Genomic DNA, 24,891 nt, shown 5'->3' on the forward strand with positions numbered 1-24,891 from the left:
TACCTGTAGTAATTTAACTATTTCAACAATATGCATGTAGTACAGTACTTCGACAAAGAAATACTTAAAAAAAATTTTTAATGTTTATTTATTTTTGAGAGAGAGAGACAGAGCACGAGCAGGGAAGAAGCAGAGAGGGGGACACAGAATCTGAAGCAGGCTCTGAGCTGTCAGCACAGAGCCCGACATAGGGCTCGAACTCACAAACTGTAAGATCATGACCTGAGCCAAAGTCGGACACTTTACCAACTGAGCCACCCAACCGCCCCAGGAAATACTTTTAAAAGACATTTCATCTACATTATCTCATTTGATTCCTAGTGAGGAAGGAGGTATAAGGACTCCCATTAGACGAATGAGTTAACTGATACTCCAGGTTACACCACTTGCTCAAAGTCAAAGCCACTACTTTTCTTTGATAATTACATACACAATACTCGTCATGGCATCATTTAAACACATAATAAGCAGAGGAAAAAAACTGTTCATTTTTCATTTTAATTTATTACTTCTATACATATTTTTAGTTTTTATTCTCCTCTAATGAAGAGGACTAATTTATTGGTTGCACAGAACAAGAAGGAATATTCTCACTTAACCTCCCATTAATAACAGATTTTTAAAAGAAATCTGAACAGAGGTGGATTCTTGGCAAATGTGGAGGACAAAATTGTAGTCAAACTCCAAGATTAAATATTTCTTTAAGACCTGTAACTCTTAATCACTACTTTTAACTATGGTAAAATACACATAACATTAAATTTACCATTTCAACCATTTTTAAGTAACACTTCAGTAGCATTATGTACATTCACACCCTTGTGCAACTATCCCCACCATCCATCTCCAGAACTTCCCCCATTCTCCCTTCCCTCCAGCGCCTGGCAACCACCATTCCACTTTTTCTGTCTTTATGAATTTGACCACTCTGGGTACTCTAAATAAATGGCATCATAGTTTATTGTCCTTTTGATGCTGGCTTATTTCTCTTAGCAATTATGGTTGCAATCTAGGGTTGTAGCAAAACTTTTTAAAATTCGTGTCCAAAGCAGTGAAAAACAATTCCTTGATAATGTTGTAAGAAATTAAAGCGCCAGTGAATTTAAGAGATACCAGTTAAGAAAAATTGTTTCCATCTCCCTTAACCATGATCAAGGCACAAAAGAATAAAAATAATATGTCACAATTTTAAACTACTGAAAAAGGATGTCTTGGTACTTTATAATGTACACAAAGAAAGGGGGAAAAAACCTACTTTTGTTTTTGAAAAATCCAAACAATTCCTTTTCCTCTAAGGTTGGTGCTCTTTTGTATTGTGCAGCAAAGGTCTATAAGGAAGGGCCTCTGTGAATGCAGACTGGGTCTCTGCTTTCTATTTTAAGGGTGGGGTCACACAAAAGACAAAAGCACTAACAATGTTAGGTGTTCACAAAATACTGAGTCATGGTAAATATCTTATAAATCAGAAGCGAAATAGCCTCCATTCAGTCACACAGAGCTCAAAGAGGAAATACATGAAACTTGACCTTTACAATATACTTTGAAAAGGTTCTCCTGGCTCCAGTTTTAAAAAACAAGCTTATTATGTACCTTTACATTCCCCTCCATTCTCTTTAAATCTCTGCCCTGAATACTTGCATTTATTTCCATCTAAAACTCAAAAAAGGTCCCAAAAAGTCTTTCAATGGAGACACTAAAGAGACAAATTACACCAGCTCTTTGAGATATCAAAAACATCACTCTGATATTAGGGTGAGGCTGGTTTTGTGAATTTTGATTTATGATGCAACTAGAGTCACCGAGAAAATTTTAATAAATAATAAGGACTGATTACCAGTAGTGCCTCAAGTATCCAGGTGCCTGACAAGCATTTAAGCCAGAGCTGTGCTTTTCATAGGTTTGGAATATTAACACTAAAAAAGAAAAAATGTCCACTTAAAGTCAGGTATTTTCTATAACAACTATATAAAAAAACTATATAAAAAAGTGTTTTAGGCAAGACATTCATTTTTGCTTTATGAAGACTATTCTACTTGGTATGCCCAAGAGTTAAGTGATTACCACTTCTAATTTTTTTTTTTTAATGTTTATTTATTTTTGAGAGAGACAGAGACAGCTTGAGCAGGGGAGGGGCAGAGAGAGAGGGAGACACAGAATCCGAAGCTGTCAGCACAGAGCCTGACGCGGGGCTCGAACCCATGGACTGTGAGATCATGACCTGAGCTGAAGTCAGACACCCGACTGACTGAGCCACCCAGGCACCCCAAGTGATTACCACTTCTAACATAAGACTATGTCAATGATGTTCCAATGCAAAATGTCCCATTGTCCAAAATTATCTGATTCACTTGCTATTTTTCTATATGCTATATAGTTTCATGAAACCTCTTGACAGCCAAAATATTAAGTATCTAGCACTACCACTATCTAAGTTTTTAAATTGCTACATAAGGTACAAGTGGCACCATCTCTGTGTGCCACCCACTGGAGATAAAACACAAGACTTCACTCATACCCAAAGAAAAATGAATTTATTGCTTTTGACCTTCCCTTCAATAAAGACAAATTATAGTCTGAGGGAAGCATACAAAGTTTTTTCTCTCCTCTTTTTTAAGCCCCTCCTCCTTCAGGGCCTTTTAAACTTTTTGAGAGAATTTTGTCTGTTTGTGGTATGTTATACAACCAGACTACTCGATAGAAGGACACCATAAGTCCATTCCCAAACAGCATATATCGTGGGACATGAAACTTTTTATCTTGGGTTGAAAAATGGTGGGGGGTTATAATAAAAAAGACTTTTGGTCACATTCAGGGGGATTTCTTTAAGGCACTAATGATGTAGAAAACATTTTAAGACATTTTACTAATTCTATAATTGCTCTATGGGAATAAAACCTCACATATAATGCAAGCCTCTTATTTGAGAAAAATTTTAGGAAAAAAAAGTTGTAATCAATATATCTTTAGAAAAGAGGCAGCTGAGTGGTTCAGTCAGTTCAGTGTCCAACTCCTGATTTCGACTCATGTCATGCATGATTCTCACAGTTTGTGAAACAGAGGCCCAAGTCAGGCAGAGCCTGCTTGGGATCTTCTCTCTCCCTCTCTCAGTCCCTTTCCCCCCATCAAAATAAATAAACTTTAAAATAAATTATATAAGGTTGTCAACTGTACCAACTCTACAGAACAATGAATAAACTTAAGAAACTGCAAAACTTAATCAGCAAATGAATGAACAGATAGTAAACAGAAAAATAGGATGTCTTAGGAGTACCCATAAATAAGTGTTATTGCCACTTTGTTATAGATTGCTTTCTAGTCCCAACTTCAAGATTACTAACATAGCATAGTTACATTGGAAGAGAAAGGGAATTATGAAAGACAGATATAAAAGATGGAAAAAAAACAAGCCAGTTTACCCCTACCACATCACTTAACTTGAAACTCACTAATTCAGCAGACATTTGGAATAAGCATCAGTGTTAGAAAAGCTCTAAGATTCCTCCCAAATATCCTATGATTACCATCTCCTAATATCACAATTAATGGGATTCAACACTTCTAGACTTCCTAAAAACAATGTTACAAAACACAATGTACACTGAGTAACTGAATGCACATAGAAGAAATGAACAATCTAATTTAGCTTTTGGCTACCATTAGAAGGTTAGGACCTGTGCTTAAAAACTTTTTCAAAGAGGCTTTTTGACATTAATTTTTGATTCAAGTATGGAAATTAACAGCTACTAGATCTTAAACCATATGAGTCAAAGAAAACACCATTGTCATTCTGTGCAAAACTGGCAAATTCAGTGATTTCTGAAGATGTTGAATATTTTCAAAGTTCTTCTTGGCTTGTTCAGCCATAGATTAGAATGTTAAGGAGAAGACAGCAGCAGATTTAAGCCTTAATTATCTTTACTCAGAAAACTGTTTGAACTTAAAATATTATCCATATGGGTGTTAATCTTCCAAACTGAGGTATGGGACATTTAATAATATTATGACTGTCTCCTCAAACCATCAATACAGTTTGCAAGACTTTCATAGGGCAGTGATAGAAATGCATAGGTTTCATTTAATTTAGTCCAATTAAATTAGCTAGCTTCCTCTGGTACAGAGCTCATTTTTCCAGAAACAGCTTTTTTCAACAGGACACACCTACATACTTTTAAATTGTTTCACAGAAATGTAGTCCTCTTGTTCTCTCTTGCTTATATAGGTTAATAAATGTTATAATGTTTCTAAAGTCATTACCAAGTCTTTATACAACTTTCTTCTTGCTGTCTTTATTTCAAAGCTTTTGACAAAATCCTACTGTCTACTTCATAGTAAGTCCTATGGAAATCAAGAAAACACAAGCAACGTCATGCTTTACTTGTATCATTGTTGAGTTCTAGAGTTTATTTGGCATTTCAACTAAAAACGGAACTCTATCAACTGTAGTATAGATACAAATACAATACTGGAACCAACTCACATGTGGTGTCTCCCTATGCTGTGAATAAGTAAACTGTCTGCCTATGAAGATCTATGCAAAGACATCTGTCCTTTAAATGTTTGACAGAAGTAGAAGCGCCTGGGTGTGGCTCAGGAGGTTAAGTGTCTGACTTGGGCCCAGGTCATGAGCTCACGGTTCCTGAGTTCAATTTAAATTTGAAATGTCTGATGAAAGTGCTACTAAAATTCTAAATAGTTTTAAGTCACTGATGGCTCAAAATTCTATTATCATATGAAAATAAAATAATATCCACACACTATGGCAAAATCTTATACTTCTCTCATCATTTTCAAGTATCTTTCAAGTATCTACTATATTGAAAATTTGGCTTCACATATTAGAAAAATAAAGAGGCTAATAACATACCTATGGTTTTATATGCCCTCACCTTCCTCAACATGAACAGTTCAAACTTCAGAAACTGCAGCAGGCACTAGATAATTACTCAGGAATTTAGAGAGTTTTGCTAATGCATGTCTCAAACATGAAGAAAAAAAGTATCAAATGACAATCTTTTAAATTTATTTAATCTAGGAGGAAATTTATAAAACCGTATTTTGTGGAGGTAAATCTTTACCTTTCTTTCCCCCAAAAAGTGCTGATCTTTAGTAATGACTCTTCTTTTTAGTCAAAGAGTTAAAACCATCTCTTTTACTCCCAAATGAGTGTCAGTCCTACTCAGAGGTGCCATGTTTTATTTAAAACACACTCTTTCTCAGTAACCACTTTGTTCTAATTGGCAAGGCAAAGCCAGGTCCCTAAAGCACATAGCTCGTTACATTCAGTTTGGATTACAAAAACACACGATGAAACAAACTGCATCGAAATGTACAAATTAACAGCACCGGAATATGGGACAGGGAGGTGGAATTAGATTGTAATATGGAACAAAACCCACAGGGAGGCTGAGGAACAAATCACTAGTGTCTCTATAAACTATACAAGGTTTCCAAATGAGCAAATACATAGGCAGAGGACAGGCTTTTCCATAACTCAACCAAATTGCTAAATATGGATACAACAAAAAAAGACTTTTTTCTTTTCACTATTATGCACACATGTTTGAGACAATGGGAATACCAAGAAGGTTTTAACAAATGAAACCTGCAGGATGCACTGTCTAAATATGAAACTCATCTTTGTTTTCACACTGACAACATGCGAACAGCCCTGCAATTAAACCACACCTCCAAACATTTTTTAAAAAATCTTCTGAGAAGCTAAACACAGGAGACTAAATTAGAAATGGTGCTTCACTATGTAGCTTAGAGAGCAAGGTTAATGAGCTAAAAGTTATAAGAACAAGAAAAAGAAAGACGTTACAAAATGAAGATCCCGCCACCAAAACAGAAAATGCAGTAGACAACTCACCCCCCTTCCCGCCACACATGCACACCTTTTCCCAAATTAGATACTCAGTGAAGCTTCCGGCACTGTTTCTCTGATCTTCCCTAGAGATTTAAAGACAAACTGCAACTGAACTAGAAGAGAACAGGAAAAGTGTATATACCCTTAACTTACACACAAATGCAAAACAATGCTACTGCTATATCTTCACAGGGTCTTTACAGTACAATCCCATCTAAACCTACTACCTTCACTCCTAACAAAATTTAACAGTGGGTGAAGCTTATAATTAAGTGTTTAAATACCTGTAATCAAATCTCAGTTCCTTGCTTTAAAATTTAAAGCGCCTGGGTGGCTCAGTCAAGCGTCCGACTTAGGCTCAAGTCATGATCTCACAGTTTGTGAGTTCAAGCCCCACGTCAGGTTCTGTGCTGACAGCTCAGAGCCTGGAGCCTGCTTCAGATTCTGTGTCTCCCTCTCTCTCTGCCCCTCCCCCACTCATAATTGGTCTCTCTCTCAAAAATAAATATTAAAATTTAGTTAATCGTGGGAACATTATTTAATCCATTTAAGCTACAGTTTCCTTATCTGTAATATGGAGATAAAATCACCAAAGTTTTGAGGATCAAATCAGGTAATATTGTGCAAAATGGCTTTATAATATAAAAAGGCTACAGAAATCTTAGTTATTGCTGCAATTACTTCACCTCAGGATTTTATAATTGCCTGTGCCCTTTCTCCCTCTTATTTCACCAACAGTAATTCTTATGCTTTTATTTTATGTATCTTTTTTTTTTTAAGCATTCCCTTTTAATATGTACTCTTGTTATTTTTCTCCAAACCAGAAACCTTGGGTTAAGGTATCTTTTTCTTCTCTACATCCAGTATTTAGTCTAAAAGTAATTTAAAAATTTAAAACAGGGGCACCTGGCTGGCTCAGCTGGTTATGCATCCAACTTTGGCTCAGGTCATGATCTCATGATTCATGAATTCGACCCCCACGTCTGACTCTGGGCTGACAGCTCAGAGCCTGGAGCCTGCTTCAAATTCTGTGTCTCCTTCTCTCTCTGCCCCTCTCCCGCTCATTCTCTTTCTCTCTCTCTCTCTCTCTCTCCCTCTCTTTCAAAAATAAATAAATATTTTAAAAAATTTTTAAAGAAATTTAAAACAGACCTTTTGTAATAATTAAGACTGTTAACATATAAATAAGACTGGGGGGCTCAGTCAGTTAAGTGTCCAACTCTTGGTTTCAGCTCAGGTCATGACTCACAGTTCATGAGTTTGAATCCCGCATCCGGGGATGTTAGCTGTTAGCACAAGAGCCTGCCTGGGATTCTCTCTCTCCCTCTCTTCCACTCTCTCTCAAAATAAATAAACTAAAACAAAACAAAACAAAACACCTGTTAACATACAGTGAGTTCTACATCACACACTAAGGACCAACTGAGCAGTGGGGCTTTTAAATGATAGAGAATTCTGTATTATTAAAAATCATATTTTAGTTACACATTAATAGCCTGCAAATAATGCCTAATCACTGTACCCACCATCCCTACTGTGGACTAAGGATTAAATGCTTGTGGGCTTTAGCCAGGAAGCATCAAAAAGCAACCTCATCATAACCCTGTCATTCAAGCCCAAAGAAACAGTGAGATCAAGAATTACTCTAAGTATCTGTAGCACAGAGGAGTCAAGATCACTGAAGCACAAAAAGAGTTTCATGGTACTTTCCTGAGTCTATCTGATAGCTATCCATATCCCTGTCAGGCCTAAAAGGAAGCCCATAAACCTACCTGATCATTTAGTCTGCACAGACTACTGAGAACATGAAACACAGGAAATGTTAGCAGTTAACTTCTATACAGCTTTTTATGTCATCAAGAGTTGTTGCCTTATTACACGAAGGTACCAACCACATCTAACCCAAGCGATCTCAGAACTAGGGATCTCCAAGCTTCTTTAATAGGGGTATACCATCAGTATAAAATTTGAGCACCCACCTTCTACATGTGTGTGTGTGTGTGTGTGTGTGTGTGTGTATACACAGTTATATATTCCTGCAGTGAACTGAATGATGTGACCCCTTTTCACATCCCTCACCAAAAAAAGTCTTGTGTGTGTGTGCATACACACACATGCACGCGCACACACACACACTTTTATGTATTTTATAGTGGGGGCACTAAATCATGTATATGTGTGTGTGTGTGTGTGTGTGTGTGTGTGTGTGTGTACACATATCCCCAAACCCGTAATCTTATTTGTTAAAAAGACCTTTGCAAATGTAATTAAGAATTTCAAAATAAAATCATCCTACATAAGCAGGGACACTAAATCCAAACAACGGAGACACACGAGAGAAGGCCATGTGAAGATGAAGGCAGACACTGGAGTACTGTGTATATAAGCTGCCAAAGAATGCCAAGAATTGCTGGCAGGCACCAGAAGCAAGGAGAGGCATGGAATGCATTTCCTCTCTGAGCCTCCAGAAGGAACCAAGCCTGATGGCTGACAACACCTTGATTTCAGACTTCTGGCCTCTAGAACTGTTGTTTTAAGCCACCCAGTTTATAGTGATTTGCTATGGCTGCCCTAGGAAACTAACACCAATAAAAATATGTACATTATAAAAATCAACAACATATATACGGGATGATAAAAGTATAGAAGTAGAAATTCTAACATTTCTTTATGCCTCAATGGATAATCCGATGCACCATTATGAAGAACACAGCTGTAGACCAACATGTGGACAGAAATAAAGCCAAACGAGGGCGCCTGGGTGGCTCAGTCGGCTTCGGGTCAGGTCATAATCTCACGGTCCATGAGTTGGAGCCCCCCATCGGGCTCTGTGCTGACAGCTCAGAGCCTGGAGCCTGCCTCAGATCTATGCTCCCTTCCCTCACTCTCTCTGCCCCTCCCCAACTCACACTCTGTCTCTCTCTCTCTCTCTCTCTCTCAAAAAATGAATAAATGTTTAAAAAAAAATTTTAAAAACAGAAAGAAAGCCAAACGACAGAGCCAAACTATCTTAAAACCCTAATGACCATTAACTTTCTTTTATTTTTCCTAAAATACTGACACACCATGATGATTTTGGTACATTAGGCCTAAAAGCTACCTTTCCACTACTTATAGCACTGAGAATTTTTTCATTACAAATGCAACAATTATTTTTGACATAATTTCCATGACAACATATCTTCAACACACTGCTTCACTTATCATGACTAGCATAATAATTAATCATACAACTTAAGAATGCTCACTAGTGAAGGGCACCTGCATGGCTCAGTTGGTTGAGAGCCCGACTTCGGCTCAGGTCATGATTTCACGGTTCTTGGGTTCGAGCCCCGCGTCGGGCTCTGTGCTGACAGCTCAGAGCCTGGAGCCTGCTTCTGATTCTGTGTCTCCCTCTCTCTCTGCCCCTCCCCTGCTCGTGCTCTGTCTCTCTCTCTCTCTCTCACAAAAATAAACATTAAAAACAATTTTTTAATAAAAAAATAAAAAGAAAAGAATGCTCACTAGTGAGACAGCAAACGGCTATCCACCAAGAGGTCAGAGAGTGCTGCCAGAGTTCAGCTTTGCTAATCAATGTAAGGACCTGCTGCCCTGTGTCTTGCTTTCATTTGAGACCAAGGAAGCTATACCACAGAGAATATGGTTTCTAACACAGAAATAGTCAACACATTCAAACAAGTTTTTAAAAATAGAGAAAACATAAGGTTGCAACTGTGATATAAAGAGAGTAACTGAAAAGAGTATGTCCATTAACAGGGGACTAGATCAATTGGGGCATGGTATAATGAAGGCGACCTATAATTTATCAACCAACTGGGACACTTTGAAGAGTACAAAGGGGTATCATTAGTTTCACTGTCATAAACACTTTAAACTCTATTTCATGTAAATCAGGATACTGATTATAATAATACTGTAACAGTTAAAATGAACTAGAGCAACATGTATCAACATGATTGGTTTCTAAAATCATTATTAAGAAATGTAAGTTGTAGAATGACTAGTGCAGCATACCACTAGCCATTTACACATTTTTAAAACAGAATCATGTATTGTTTACATAAATACCCACTCAAAATAAAAAGTATAAATACAAAAATAACAATAGTGATTCTCTGTGTGATGAAAAAAGGATGACTGAGGTAGAAGAAAAACTAAGTTTAAAATACAATATAAAACAAACAAAAAGGACAAAAAAATGTCAGTATTTGTTAGTTCTGGTTTGGGTTATGGATGTTTATTATATTATTTTCTAACTTCAGACACTCACACCAGATACCCACCAATGGACACCTACTGGTTGGGAAAATTCAGTGAGCTAAACTGTCTCTTTTTAACCAGTGCATGACCTATGTGTTTGTTATACTTGAGAAATCTTTCTTTAAAAACTCAGTTTTTAAGAAATCAGAGCATTCAACAGTAAGTCAATTACAAAGACAGAACCACCCTATTCAAATGCTTCATTTTAAGAGCAGCAGCTGCATTTCTTCTGGGAAAGGTGATTTGAAAAATCAAGATATGACAAGCATACAAATTCTAGTATCTTGCCCCAACCCCACCATGCTATAAAATGACTCACTGGAGAGGGTAGTTTGTTTTATACCATTTTAGCAATGGGTACAGAGTTCCCATAATTTCTAAAAGAAAACATGCATAACAAGAAGTGCTTAAATTTTTCAGATTTACTCTGTTCCTCTTACTGCAGATCCTCAAAATTCAGCTGTAACCTACAATTCTTCCCTTCCAAAAGTGACTGGTATCAAGCCACTTATACTTTGAACTTCTAAAACAGAATGGAAGCAGAGAGGAGATTAGAGTGCAACTCCAAAAAGTAAGAATTGCAGGTTCATAAGGAAATGTTTTAATTTACTTGCCATGAAACAGCAATTTATTGCCCTGTTCTGGAAATAACCATGGAAAACAAGTCACTTTGAAGAGAAATGTTTGCATTTTGGCTTATCTACCCTTCCACCCTATACCTTGCACTGCTGTATCACTTAATTCAAATGCCAACCTTTAGATTCTCTTTGCTGCAACTACAGCCAATTTATTTTCCTCTCATTTCAGAAAGAAATTAACCACTTCCAGAATGTGTCAGACATAAGTAGAAATGAGCTTCACTTTTTAAAAATCTATATAATATTATTTACAATTAATAAAAGTCTGAACGTACAAACAAAATTAAAATTAAAATTCCCCCAATACGCCTACTCTGAGACTACCAAAATTAAACTTTTCGTGTACCTTCTTCCAGCTTTATCCCATGCAACCATAAAAATTATGTATAGTTATGGGTATTTACCTAAAGAAAACTAAAATACTAATTCAAAAAGATATATGCAGCCCTATCTTTATTGCAGCATTATTTACAATACCCAAGATGTAGTAGCATCCTAAATGTCTGGCAACAGATGAATGGATAAGGAAGATATGGTACAAACACACAATGGAATATTACTCAGCCATAAAAAAACAAGCAAACAAACAAACAAAAAACACAAGATCTTGGAGCACCTGGGTGGCTCAGTCAGTTAAGCATCCAACCTCGGCTCAGGTCATGATCCCACGGTTCATGGGTTCGAGCCCCGCATCCAGCTCTGTGCTGACAGCTCAGAGCCTGGAGCCTGCTTCAGATTCTGTGTCTCCTTCTCTCTCTTCCCCTCCCCCACTCATACTCTCTCTCTTTCTCTCTCAAAAATAAATCAACATTAAAAAAAAAAAAAAAAGGAATAAGACCTTGCCATCTGTGAAACATGGGTAGATCTAGAAGGTAAGTTGCTAAATGAAATAAGTAAGACAGTGGCAAGGGCCACCATTCTGACTGAGCAACCCTAGTGAAAGGAGCCAAAGAAGTAGCACAGGATGTCCCCATTTTCCCTCCCCCTTCCTTTCTCTGGTTGACTTCCCAAACCCTCTATACGCCAGTCCTGGTCCCACCATGTCCTAGAAATAAGAAGAGGAGAACCCTGCACAAGAGACTGGTGACAAGAAGCAGGACACACAGGAAAAAGGAGGTATTCTCCCTGAGAGAGGAAAGGAGGCAAAGCTAAAGTCCAAATATCCCATAAGACAAAAGCCAGATGGCTCCAACTTCATGGAGAGACGCCAGAAAGGGCGAAAGTACTTTGACTCAAGAGACCACAACATGGCCAAAGACAAGAGGAAGAATAAGCAGTTGCCAAGTGCAGGACAAGAGAACCTGGCGACTGGTAATCACATTCCCACCCCACAGGATTTGCCCCAGAGAAAGTCCTCACTCATCACCAGCAAGCTTGTAGGGTAACCTCAGCTCCCCTTCTCTCTTCTTCCTCACCCACTGAACTTTTAATATATCATAGGCTGAAGTGGAATGAGTGCCTGGTTAGATCTCAACTTGCGAGCCAGAAATGACCCTAATTCCCATAGGAGCTGCTGAGAAGATGATGTGGGTTGAAAGGGGGCTCTGAGTTCATTTCTTTGGTTAAATTGAGATTTTCACACCCTCACTGAGCCCAAGCAAGGGCCAGAAATGAGAGACTAGGATTGCATAATGTTATAAATGCTCTTTTTTCTCTGTATGAGAACCTGGGAAGATGTGATTTCTCCTTTTGGAAGAGAATATCCCAAAACTGGTTAGGCTAAGCCTTAAGAATAATATGGTAGGTTTACATCTGGAGGCCAACCTGACAATGCTGGGAAAGGCAGACTGAATAATATCTGCTTTCTCTGCTTCTACATGTTTTGTTTTTGTTTTTTTTCCTCTTAGGCTGCTATTGCTTCATATTTCCATTATGGCAGGTTTAGAGAATCCTCAAAAAGAAAAACTCATTTGCTTGCCTAAAACTACAATGCCCACCTAACCTCCCTTACTAAGTGTCTCTTGCAGTTTTCCCTGCATCATTTACATGAAACGGGCACTTTCTTTCTCTTCTAGCATGCTTTTGAAAGTATCATGGGACAGTGGAAAGAGCACTAGGTTTAGAGCCGATATCTGGGTTCCAGCTGCACTGCATCTTTGTAAAACTGATGTGTAACCTTGGTAAAGTCATTTAACCTCTATGGGTTTCTATTTCCTCATTTGTAAAAGAGTTGAATATAGATAAGACTGATTCTAATTTCAAAATTGTATAACTGCCAGCTGAAAAAAAACAAACAAACCATGCCATTCATGGTAAAACTAAGTGAGGAAAGCCTGTGGGTGAGCCTACAGATGGGAACCATCTGAAGACTAAATGGGGAGAGAAAAAGTTGAGACTTGGGGGCTATATATTCGAGCAAGAGGGCCTCATAAATATCATGGTTTTCAGCATCAAGGAAAAAGTTCTAAGAAGCTAGCTTCTAGAAGCATCTTGCCCTCGCCCACTTTCCTGGCCTTTACTGCTAAAAATTGCTCCGGCAGCCAACCTGTGGGCCTGAGGACACATGCTTAGTCACACACATGTGGTGGAGTCCCACATTTCAGATGTAATCAGATGCCAGGTGTATTGTTAAGGAGATCAGAAGAAAAGGGACACATTGAGCAAGCCTCTGGGCTTTGGTATTATGGCAGGGCTGGAGCAGCAGGTCCCTAGGAGATGATTCACCTTGGAAGAAGGGGGGGGGGGGGTGGTGTCAGGTGGTCCGGGAGAGAGAAAGGGAACATTGAGAAATCTCTGCCTTCCTAGAGCTCAGTAACTTGACTCCTTGACTCCTATGGGATGAGGAGAAGCAGCAATGTGAATCCATGAGCAAATGGAAAAGAGGGGTGCAGGTGGCCAGCACCTTCATCCTATGTATCACTAGTCTGGCCTGAATCCTACTGCTAATTAGGATGGCAGGAGTGAGAACTAACCATTCAAGAGGGTAAGATATATAATCCTCTCTCGTCCTCTCACCTCACAAATTCAGATACATCAAACATTGGGCCCGATGAGAATGACCATGAACCTGTTGATACATGTGTGGGGTGACAGCGGGTGTGTATGCTTCTTCCTGACTGGCCATTCACTTTTCAAGCTATCAGATTGGATAGGAGAAAGCTGGTGAAGAAGGAATAGAGAGCAGGATCCCTGGATTCCCTGGGCCCCAGACTCCTTGACTGTCACTTGTATATAATTTTTGTGTTTCTTGCTCCGTTTCCTCATGCTGTCTTCCTTAGTATAAAGTCTGTGTGGGAAGGGAGAAAATGCAAAACATCCATGTATAGTTTCCTCAACTGTCCCAGCCATAAACATAAACATGTCATGTTATTATATAAATATATACATAATTTTGTGTGTTTTCTTCAAAAAAAATCATCAGTAAAAGACAAAACACTGTATGATTTCACTTATATGTGGAATCTAAAGATTGAAACAAATGAACAAAAAAGCAGAAACAGAGCCATATATACAGACAACAAACTGGTGGTTGCCAGAAGGAAAAGCAGGGGTATGGACAAAATGAGTGAAGGAAAGTGGGAGGTATAGGCTTCCAGGTACAGAATAAGTTATGAAGGTGAAAAGTACAGCATAGGAAATACAGTCAATGATACAGAAATAGTGTCGTATGGTGACAAATGGTAGCTACACTTGTGGTGAGCAGAGCTTAACATACAGACTTGCTGAATCACTGTGTTGCACACCTGAAACTAATGTAACATCGGTGTCAACTATACTTCAGTAAAAATAAATTATATGTAGTCTAATTAAAAACAGAACACTACATATACTGCTTTGTAGTCTTCTCAATCGGCATTTAATTAATGTCCCTGTTATTTTTGAAAGGGAAAACAAAAATCCCAAACTAATGGCATGTTAAGAGTATAAATTAGGTAACTCTATTACTCAATAATAATTTTTGATTTACGTAGAAAATTTGACAGCAACGAACAAGCCTGATAATTTCCAAATTGGATACAAAGTAAGCAACAATGAGGAAAATGAAATCCTGCTTGAATACTTAGGCTATTTCAATCACTTAAAGCCTCCCCAAAGTCCATTTTGAATTGAAAACAGTAACTATATGACAAAATCAAGAAATAATAAAAGTGAAAATGAAAGTACTGTACAGAGTAGTTTTCTCCCAGCCGACAAAACCTGTAACAAAAATATATTAATTATATATAATTATATATATGAGCACCTGGGTGGCTCAGTCGGTTGAGCGTCCGACTTTGGCTCAGGTCATGATCTCACGGTTCGTGAGTTCAAGCCCCGCGTCGGGCTCTGTGCTGACAGCTCAGAGCCTGGAGCCTGTTTCGGATTCTGTGTCTCCCTCTCTCTCTGCCCCTCCCCTGTTTACGCTCCATCTCTGTCTCAAAAATAAATAAAACATTAAAAAATAAATAAATAAATAGACTATGCTTCTTATATGACAGGTATTATTTTATTCATTGCAATATTCTTTATCAGTAACGAGGCACAGTACACAAGTAACCATGAAACAAAAATAAACTTAGCTTAACTATCTTCCCACTAAGAAATACAGGTATGTGAAAAGTCACACCAAAATGAATTTTCAAAAACTTAACTTCACCATTAGCTTATAATTTAAGAAATGTTTTATCTATAATTTTAATTCATCTTCAACTGACAAGACATCCCTTATGCGTTAGTTCTTCTATTCTTGTCCCTTTCTGTAAATTGATATAGTAATGCATTAAAACTATTCTTTTGGGTGGCTCAGTCAGTTAAGGTCCAACTCTTGGTTTCTGCTTGGGTCATGACCTCACAGTTCATGAGATGGAGCCCCACATCGGGCTCTGCACTGACTGTGTGGAGCCTCCATGGGATTCTCTGTCTCTTCCCCCCTCTCCCCCACTTGCACACATGCACTCTCTCTCAAAATAAACTTTTTACAAAGTATTTTTACTTTCTTATTATAGTTGACACACAATGTTACATTAGTTTCAGGTATAAGCCTCAGTGATTAGACAAGTTATACCTATACTCATCATAAATGTAGCTACAAACTGTCACCATACAATGCTACTGTAATATCACTGACTACATTCCCTATGCTGTACCTTTCATCCTTGTGACTTACTCATTACATACCTGGAAGCCTGTACCTCCCACTCCCCTTTATTCATTATGCCTATATCCCTACCCTCTCCCCTCTGACAATCACCAGTTTGTTCTCTGTATTTGAGTTTGTTTCTGCTTTTTATTAAAAGTATTACTTTTTGAGGGCGCCTGGGTGACTCAGTCGGTTAAGCGTCTGACTGCAGCTCAGGTCATGATCTCACCATCTGTGAGTTCGAGCCCCGCGTCGGGATCTGTGCTGACAGCTCAGAGCCTGGAGCCTGCTTTGGATTCTGTGTCTCCCTCTCTCTCTCTGTCCTTCCCCTGCTCACACTGTCACTCTCTGTCTCTCAAAAAATGTATAAATGTTAAAAAAAAAACTGGGGGGGGCCTCCTGGGTGGCTCAGTCAGTTGAGCCACCGACTTTGGCTCAGGTCATGATCTCATGGTTTGTGACTTCGAGCCCGGCGTCAGGCTCTGTGCTGACAGCTCAGAGCCTAGAGTCTACTTCTGATGTTGTGTCTCCCTCTCTCTCTCTCTCTGCCCCTGCCCCACTCATGTTCCGTCTCTGTCTCAGAAATAAACATTAAAAAAAATTTTTTTTTAATTTTTTTAATAGAAAAATGTAAAAAAATTCTGCCTTCCCCACTTGTGGCCATCCTGCTTCTTTTCTCACCCATACTTTTATTTAGCAAAAACATTCTGCGAAAAGCATTGCTAATATGGTAATACAAGAGGTCTTTGTGAATGAGGTACCAAATGTCCCAAAATATCAAAGGCCAGTTTAGTATCCAACTCACAAATTCATAAACTGGGTTTGCACTCAAACAGAAAATAAATGATACCATAACCAAAGGTCATTTTTACCTTTGTAAGAGGCACCCTTTAGGTGCTATGCTTGACTTTTCATATATATTTTAACCTAGGAGCAATCAGGTTAGTTCATGCTTACATACAGAAAATCATGTAATTCAAACTATTCAAGAGCTCAGAGTAGACAAAGGTCACAAAAAAAATCAACTGGTTAATGTTTTGCCTAAAGACAGAAAAGAAATATGTACTATTTTCCAAAGAAAATGGGATCTCAAATAATTCAATGACTTTCTAGTGAATTTCTGCAATTCAGTGATTTTTAAACCACAGTGGTTTTTAAATCATAACCCTGGTAATATATATTTACATCACAACCTATTACGCACTATTTTCATTTACATATGTAACTCAAACAAAGGTTTCACAAAACAATACTTGCCCTTAATATTTGTGATGCACTGATTATTTCCTATTCTAGTCAATTTTTTTTTAATATATTTTTTTTAACGTTTATTTATTTTTGAGACAGAGAGAGACAGAGCATGAACGGGGAGGGTCAGAGAGAGGGAGACACAGAATCCGAAACAGGCTCCAGGCTCTGAGCTGTCAGCACAGAGCCTGACGCGGGGCTCGAACTCACGGACCGCGAGATCATGACCCGAGCCGAAGTCGGCCGCCCAACCGACTGAGCCACCCAGGCGCCCCTCTAGGCAATTTTTTAAATGTAGTCATGACCCATTGAATTGATTTCTCTAACCACAAATGAATCACAACACCAGTTTTGAAAAAGTGCATTAGAAAGTATTGTTTCAACCAGTAAGTGTTTATTCACCATAACGTAACTACAAATACCGTATCATGAAATTTTGTGGCTATTATAGAAATTACATTTACCAATTTTTTTGGTAAAGTCAAACAACAATATAAAAATGTTTACTAAAAGGACAGTATGAAAGAATATTTTAGAATATTATCAAGGGGATAGAAAAGCCAAAATTAGACCAAAAAACATGCTCAATAGTTATATAAATTACAAAGATCTGTGTGCCAAGATCAAATGATAACTTAAGTTCAAGGGTGCTTAAATACCACCCTTTTCAATAGTTTAGACATTCTTTCCATAACTTCAAATAAACTGCAAATCTGTTAAATAAATCTTTTTTTAGAGATAATACAAAAATAACTAACACACAACTGGAAGGATAATATATCAACTCAAAGGTGGGAGAATTCCTTATCCAAACTGCAGATGTCTCTGGTTTCTGCTCACAGAACAGTCTTAGTCTTAAAAGAGAGATATATTCACATTTTCAAACAAATATTCAAAATTGTGATTTGAAGAAAAAAAATAACACGTAAAAGGGGGATGGACAATAAAGTAGGAAAACAACAAATACTTATGGGAATGGAAAAAATATATACTATGATAAAATTAACTTCTCCTGTTTTTTTTTTTTTAAGACTATAAATAATAACCTCAGGTAAAGAGAACCCAGGAGAATGTTTCCAATCCACTGTACCTCAAATCATAACACTACAGTCAATCATTTCTTAGTGCCTTCCCAGAATATTTCCTTTAAATACCATAGTGATTCTGGCACAAATCTTGGGATGATAAGGGTCTTCAGGTCAAAGGCACTTTAAGGCTAACAAAGTAGCATACTGCACATTTTGGGGGCTGGGGGTGACTCCAAATGGCCTAAAATGATTTCAGCCATGCCAAACCAGGAATCTAGATGTCAAAAAATAAAAATAAAAACCGTATCTTCCCATTTCAAAGAGACGAATTTTGGTTAAGCTGTAAGCTTGTTAAGAACAGCAAATCCAGCCAGCTTGGATATACATTTCTTATTCTAACAATATGGAGAAACACTATTATTTGCATATAATTTACCTGCAAAATTAACAATTCAATGGTTTTTTAGTAACTCTGACTTTGCATACACTCATGTTCTTTCCCTCAAACAGCCCAGGAGTCTTTTATAAAAAAAAAAAAAGGGGGGGGGGGGTTTGGGGGATCTGAAGCAGTAGTAGTTACTAGGGCAAGTGCTCACCATTTGGCAGAATATTTCAATGGAAGCAAACAGTCATCAAAGTGAGCTTTAAACCGGCACCCACAGTTCCTAACTTGGTAATCTAGTTCAACAAGATTTTAAACATGTTTTTACTCCAATTTTACGTAAACAAGTTCCAACAAACTCACTCACTTTTCCACCACATAGATTTATTTTGAAAAGCAAAATAAATGTGTCCCTAATGGGACACAACAGCTGTTTTTAAAGTAATTTTTCCATCTTTTAAAAGTACATTGTATACTTCATGGTACACTTTAAAAGAGTATTGAAAATCACAGTGGCTTTGACCAAAATAATCTTCTTGTTGTTCTATACATCTCATGCCTCTACACTCTACTTTCATTCAGGAATGAAATCCACAAATATATTGTAAACTTCAGTGACTTTTTTCCTGTACTTCAAAAAGAACACCAAATGCTACTTCCGCAAGCAGTGTGTTACTAATCATTCCTTTCAAATGATGTCAAATGACATTGAAGACATTAAGAATATGGGGATAAAGAAGGAAAAAGATTATTTTCTTTACGCACTTGAAAATACCCTTAATATTTTTAAAAGCAAAAATGACAAAGCTGTATAAAGAGTAAATGTACACAAATCACCAGAGAGACAATAAACAATTATAACCATAAAAAATAAAACTGTAACAAGTACAAAGAAATGCAAAGACCATAGGTGATAATTTCTAAAATTTTATATTTAGTTAGGGACAAGAGACAGTTCTTGATTTGACATGAGCCCTTTCTCCCAAAGCCACTCTTTACTGAATTGTAAGGGGAAGCTAGCAATATATGGAGACAGTCATCAATCTAATATACATTCTGTCTCATTGCTACTTTCATCTTTACCATAAAATTTAAACTCTCACCAATGAGGAAGTAGTTCTTCATATCTGTAATTGTAGACATATAAGTAAAAAGAGCAGAATACATTCATTTAATGGCAGAGATACTATTAAAAGTTGGATAAAACCAAACTTACCAGTATTTTTTTTTTTCTTTTAAAGACCTAAAGTATTTGACAAATTCCAAACTTTTAACAGATATAAAGTACCTTCCCCAACCCTGGGCCCTGCAACTCCCTCCCACCAATCCCCTAGCTTAGGCATAAATGTAAATGACTAAAGCCTAAATAACATAATGAATAGAAGGTGAAAACTGACAAAAATTCTCTCCTTGGCCAATCTCTAGCAGGCTCATCTGAGCCCTCTGCTCAACTAGAACTCAATCTCAGCTTATAAAAACTACAGACTCCACCCCCTCCCCAAACATTAAAATATTTAAACAAACACTAACACAGTTTCTAATCAAGACCCCATCCCTAGGATGACCCCAGTCCCTCTTAAAGTGCCTGCCTAAGAAAGCTCAAGGCTGCCTAAAGAATTTAAGATTTTATTAGCTGTAACACCTGACTACAGGCCTCTGAACATCCTATCTTAGACCATTTACTGAAAAGAGTTTTTTACAACTGTAAATTCTTCCTCTGTCCCTCTGAGATGCGTATGCATCTCCTACATCTCAGGAATCCCTGTCAAGGACATGAAAAACATTTCTTTAAAATATAAACATTAGAAAGGATAGGGCCTCAGTCTCTCAATCTCAGTAGGAGGGCAGGATCCTAACTTCCAGACAGTCTGCTAATAGATACAACCAACCTAGTCATCATTTACACCGACAAACCCTTTGTGATTTTTCACTTCCCGGACTACTAAGCCAAGTGAGCAACCCCTCCTTATTCCCTCATTCTCCATTTAAAATGCCAGTCACTTCTGCATGAATAAAAGTTGTGTTCAAACTGAACTCTTCCCTATTGCTATATATTACTGTTCAAAGTCTGTCCTTAGCACTTTAACTAGCATCCAGCTTTACCTACGACAGAATGAGTAGAAAAGGAAAGTTAAACATCTCTCAGTTAGTAAAGACTCAGGTATTTTATTAAGATCATCAAATATGAAATTCTTTAAAAAATGAAGGTTTAAGTTCATGAAGGAGTCATAATTTAAGGAGTCAACCAAATAGCATTTGGGGGCTGGAAAAGGACCTTGGCAAACATCAAGTCCCAAGCCCTTCATGTTAAAAATGACAACTCTAAGGTCTAAAGAGATTAAGTGCTTTGCCCAAAGTGATTTCAATAAGGGACGGGATTAGAAAGGGCTAATTCGGCATGATTTTCTTCCTGACTCCAACATGAAAGTATCCTTTCTCTTATATGCTCACTGGCAAAAGCAGAATTTCAAGTCAAGATCAGAGATGAACATGTATTACCCTACAACAACACAAGATTTTACAGTTCCACTATACATCAACAACTGTAAACTATGGAAAGCTTGGTGCAAGTACACAGATGATTTCATTTCACTCAGGGAAGGCTATTTTAATAATCCTAACAAATATATGAAGCATCTTGGTAAGGAGAATCTGCTTTCACACACCAGCAAAGAAAACAAAACCCCATGCATAAACACAAAAGGCGGCCAAATAATTTAGATCATCTTAAAAACAATCAAAAAAGAAAAATAAAAATAAATTAAAAACCTTTTTTCTGCACTTACCAGCAAAGCATTTGGAACAGAGGTTCATAGTCTTGCTGGACCTGGGGCAAAAAAAAAAGAAAGAAAAGAAAGAAGAGCTAAAAATTCAGTATTACTCTAATGAAAACATAAAGATGTTTGAAATGTAAGCAAGAATCCCCTGGCCAGGCAACTGAACTAATAAACTAATAAACTAATAAACTAACCACCCTCTCCCACAAGGAGACAAAACAAACAAAACAACAAAAACAAAATATGATACTTTATTATCAGTGAGTTAACCAATGCTTTGTTTTTTGTGATTAGCAAAACTCAGAAATTAAGTAGCAGCAAGTTCAGAATTACTCTAACACGCCCAGAAGATGACACAGGAGTCAATTTGTCCCACAAGATTACCACTTTCCGTCTGTTCACACTGGAACATATACCACAAAATTATCACTACAGACAATGAAACTTTTGTCTCTAAAGGAGTAAAACTTTCTCCCCAGATATATATTTATTTATCTCCATAACATTACTTAAATTTTTATGTCCTCTTCTTTCCTTTCATTCTAGTCCTATTTCAGATCCTGGTCACATTATGACCCTGTAGTTTAAAATTCTTTCTTAAGATGTTACCAAATTATTTTTCATGTCCTTTCATCTGTTAATAATGGCTACAATTCACTGAACACTAACTCTGATGGACACTAAACACATTATCTTATTAATAAACCCAATATCTGTGAGATAGGTATTACCATATTGCTTGCTTCTAAAAATGCACTTTAAAAAAAATCACATTAAAATGTCTAGAATCAGGAATCATCATATGATTGGCTACAAATGATGACTAAATTAATGAAATATTCCTACCACCTCCTCCATGGTGTTATTAAATTGAGGGATCTTAGGAAATCAAGGACAGTCTCATCTCCATTTGACCAGCTAGCATTTGCCCAAGGTCACAGAATTAGGAAACGGCAGAGAAAATAAATGACCTTGGGCCTGAGCCAATGCCAAAGGCCATCCTTGGTTCACAGCATAACACAGCACCTGGTACCACACAGCATCCCAGGCACAACAGGGCGGGCAATCAATAACTTGTCTATGAAGTTCTTCTCATCGCTGTTTCCCTTCCTGATTCTCTCCCAAGTGCACTCATTCCTACAGCCATCTTCCAAAAACCTCCTACAATACTCTCTGTTGGATATAAGCTGACCTATCTACAGCCTCATTCCCCAGCAACACCCCTCCCAAAATCTTAGTCTTTGCCCAGAGCTGCTCCTACACAGAATAAGCCAACTTTCTTCTGCCCTTCCTAGTAAAGTTTATAATTAATGAAAGCCTCCCTCAGGAAGTATTCCCTGATGGCTATGAAGGTTTCCCTATGTACTGGAACCCAAGACCTAAGGGTAAGTAACTGTCACAGGATGACAAAATTGGGGTGGGGGTGGGGAAGTCATTGCTTCTATTTCCCAAAAGAGATGCTACGTCAACTGGAGGATCTTTCTTTAGAATTCTGCTTAATATAAAGACATCAAAGGCAGTAAGGAAATCTTAACTATCACTAAATGAATAAAAATGAACAAAGAGATGAAAAGATGTTATTAAGAGTGGAATCTAACATTTATTATATTACCTACATGTGGTAAGCATACCAGATGCCTTCAACCCACTTTACCAAACGAGGAAAGGGAGCCTTCCAGAGGGTATATAACTTGCCAAAGGTTACAGAACAAGTGGATGACCCTGGTCTGCCTAACTCCAAAGCCTGTGTTCTTTTCACCCAAATTAAGGCCTCTGCCCCCAATACAGAAGCAGAAGAGTACACATAATTCCCAAGTCAGCACTCTGGTCGTTTGGGAAAATGGTCCCATGAGTAAAGACTGAATGTATGGTAATCGAGTCAGCTCCCTGAGAAAGCAGAGCCTTCCATCAGGATAAAGCCCAATCCCTGACTTCCCCTCCGAATATACATACACAAGTATGTGCAGGGAAGCAACCTTGACTGACAGTTATTTCAGTTCCAACTGAAAGAGAACTGAGGATGAAAGAATATCTTTGTTACCAGAAATTCCCCCCAGGAAAGCAGGGCTCTTCCAGATATGGTCACTATCTTTGTCCATGCAGCAGCACTGAAAGCAAGAGGTAATTTGTTTATCACTTCTGCTGCCCCCCACATCCAGCAGGTATCATGGAACGCCTGCAAAGAACCACTGAGGGCAGCTCGGCACCAAGTGTGCAGTGTTACCGTTTGTGTTTCACAAAACTGGTTAAGGAAAAAAATGGCAAAATAGCATTTTTCTCTGCATCCCCTATTCTTTTCAGAGAATTTATTTAAAATACCCACCATACCTAAATTTTACTTAAATGACATCCATTCCACTTTCTGAATAGGAATTTTCCAGCAACATGCTTATCAATGAGGTTGTGAAAGACATAATACAGCCACTGATATTATTAATCAAAACGGAGATGCCTGAAATCTAAAATAAGCCAACCTTTGGCTACAGAAATAATGGCCACTGGTAATGCCAACTTGGATCACACAGGTCAGCAAAACAGAACTTGAAAGAACTGGCAGAGGCTTCTGAGAACTTTTCTCCTTTCTCATGTTCGACATGTGAAACTTGAAGCTAACCATAGGCATACGACTACCGACTGCCCATGGAAAAGCAGTGTGATCAACTTGCAGTCTTGGGACAGACAACAGAGTTCTCTATGTGATAGCAAACATGAAAGGTAAACAGGATTCTCTTATGTCCCACTGCTCCAAAGAAACAGCTCTTATTGAGATCTCCAAAGGCTACCATGTTTCTAAAACCAAGGATTAGTGGCTTGAATAATGGCCATCCAAAGATAACAAATCCTAATCCTTGGAATTTATTTTATCTGGAAAAAAGGTCTTTGCAGACAACTTAAAGATTTTGAGTTTACCCTGTATTATTCAGGTGGGCCCTAAATGATATAACAAGCATTTCTGAGAAAGGGTAAAGGAGTCTGGAGAGACACACAGAGGAGAAAATGATATAAAGATGAGGTAGAGCTGTAGGAACGTGGCCACAAACCCAGGAATACTGGGACAGCTAACAGAAGCTGGAAAAGGGAAGGAATGGATTCTTCCCTAGGGCCCCACAGAGAGAAGGCAGCTCTGCCAGATTTTGGACTTCCAGCTTCCAGAACTTTAAGAGAATAAGTCTCTATTGTTGTTTTTTAAGTTTATTTATTGTTTGACAGACAGATAGAGTGGGGGAAGAGCAAAGAGAGAGGAGAGAGAGAATCTCAAGCAGGCTCAGTGCCGTCAGTAGCAAGAAGCCCAACACCAGGCTCAAACTCACAACCTCAAGATCATGACCTGAGCCAAAATCGAGAGTCAGATGCTTAACCGAGAGAGCCACCCAGGTTCCCCTAAGTCTCTGTTGTTTTAAGTCATCCAATTTGTGTTAATTTGTTATGGCAGTCTCACAAAACAAATACACAGTTAGGTCTCTGATCATCTCAATGCCTCCCACTCAACAGCATTCATCCAGATCCATCCCTCTTGAAACTCTCTTTACTTTTGCCTTCTTGTTGCTTGGATCCTAGATCAAATTTACCCCCCCAAACCTAGTTTTCCTCACCTAACTGCTCTCTTTTAGCCACCTTTGCTGGCTCCTCCTC

The 24,891-nt window shown here is 38.0% G+C and overlaps 2 protein-coding genes across 3 annotated transcripts in view; one reads left to right on the top strand and one right to left on the bottom strand.

The window, feature by feature from the left end:
* The window catches only part of ZFAND3 (zinc finger AN1-type containing 3), a 320,914-nt gene that overhangs the window by 193,639 nt on the left and 102,384 nt on the right, over nt 1-24,891 (bottom strand). The window contains exons 2-3 of one of the 2 annotated variants that reach the window (XM_053905064.1): nt 21,268-21,308; nt 19,585-19,608 (exon numbers count right to left, since the gene is read on the bottom strand). In XM_053905064.1, the coding sequence (XP_053761039.1) occupies nt 19,585-19,608; nt 21,268-21,308 (65 nt within the window). The remainder of the gene's footprint in view (nt 1-19,584; nt 19,609-21,267; nt 21,309-24,891) is intronic. The other variant, XM_053905065.1, reaches the window with a different exon arrangement.
* Nucleotides 11,805-12,149, top strand: LOC109271559 (alpha-endosulfine-like). Its single transcript, XM_053905066.1, is given in 1 exon segment — nt 11,805-12,149. A coding segment is annotated over 1 exon segment (345 nt).

Source organism: Panthera pardus, unplaced genomic scaffold (assembly GCF_024362965.1).
Source record: "Panthera pardus isolate Hobbes unplaced genomic scaffold, ASM2436296v1 HiC_scaffold_17, whole genome shotgun sequence".
Lineage (NCBI taxonomy): Eukaryota > Metazoa > Chordata > Mammalia > Carnivora > Felidae > Panthera > Panthera pardus.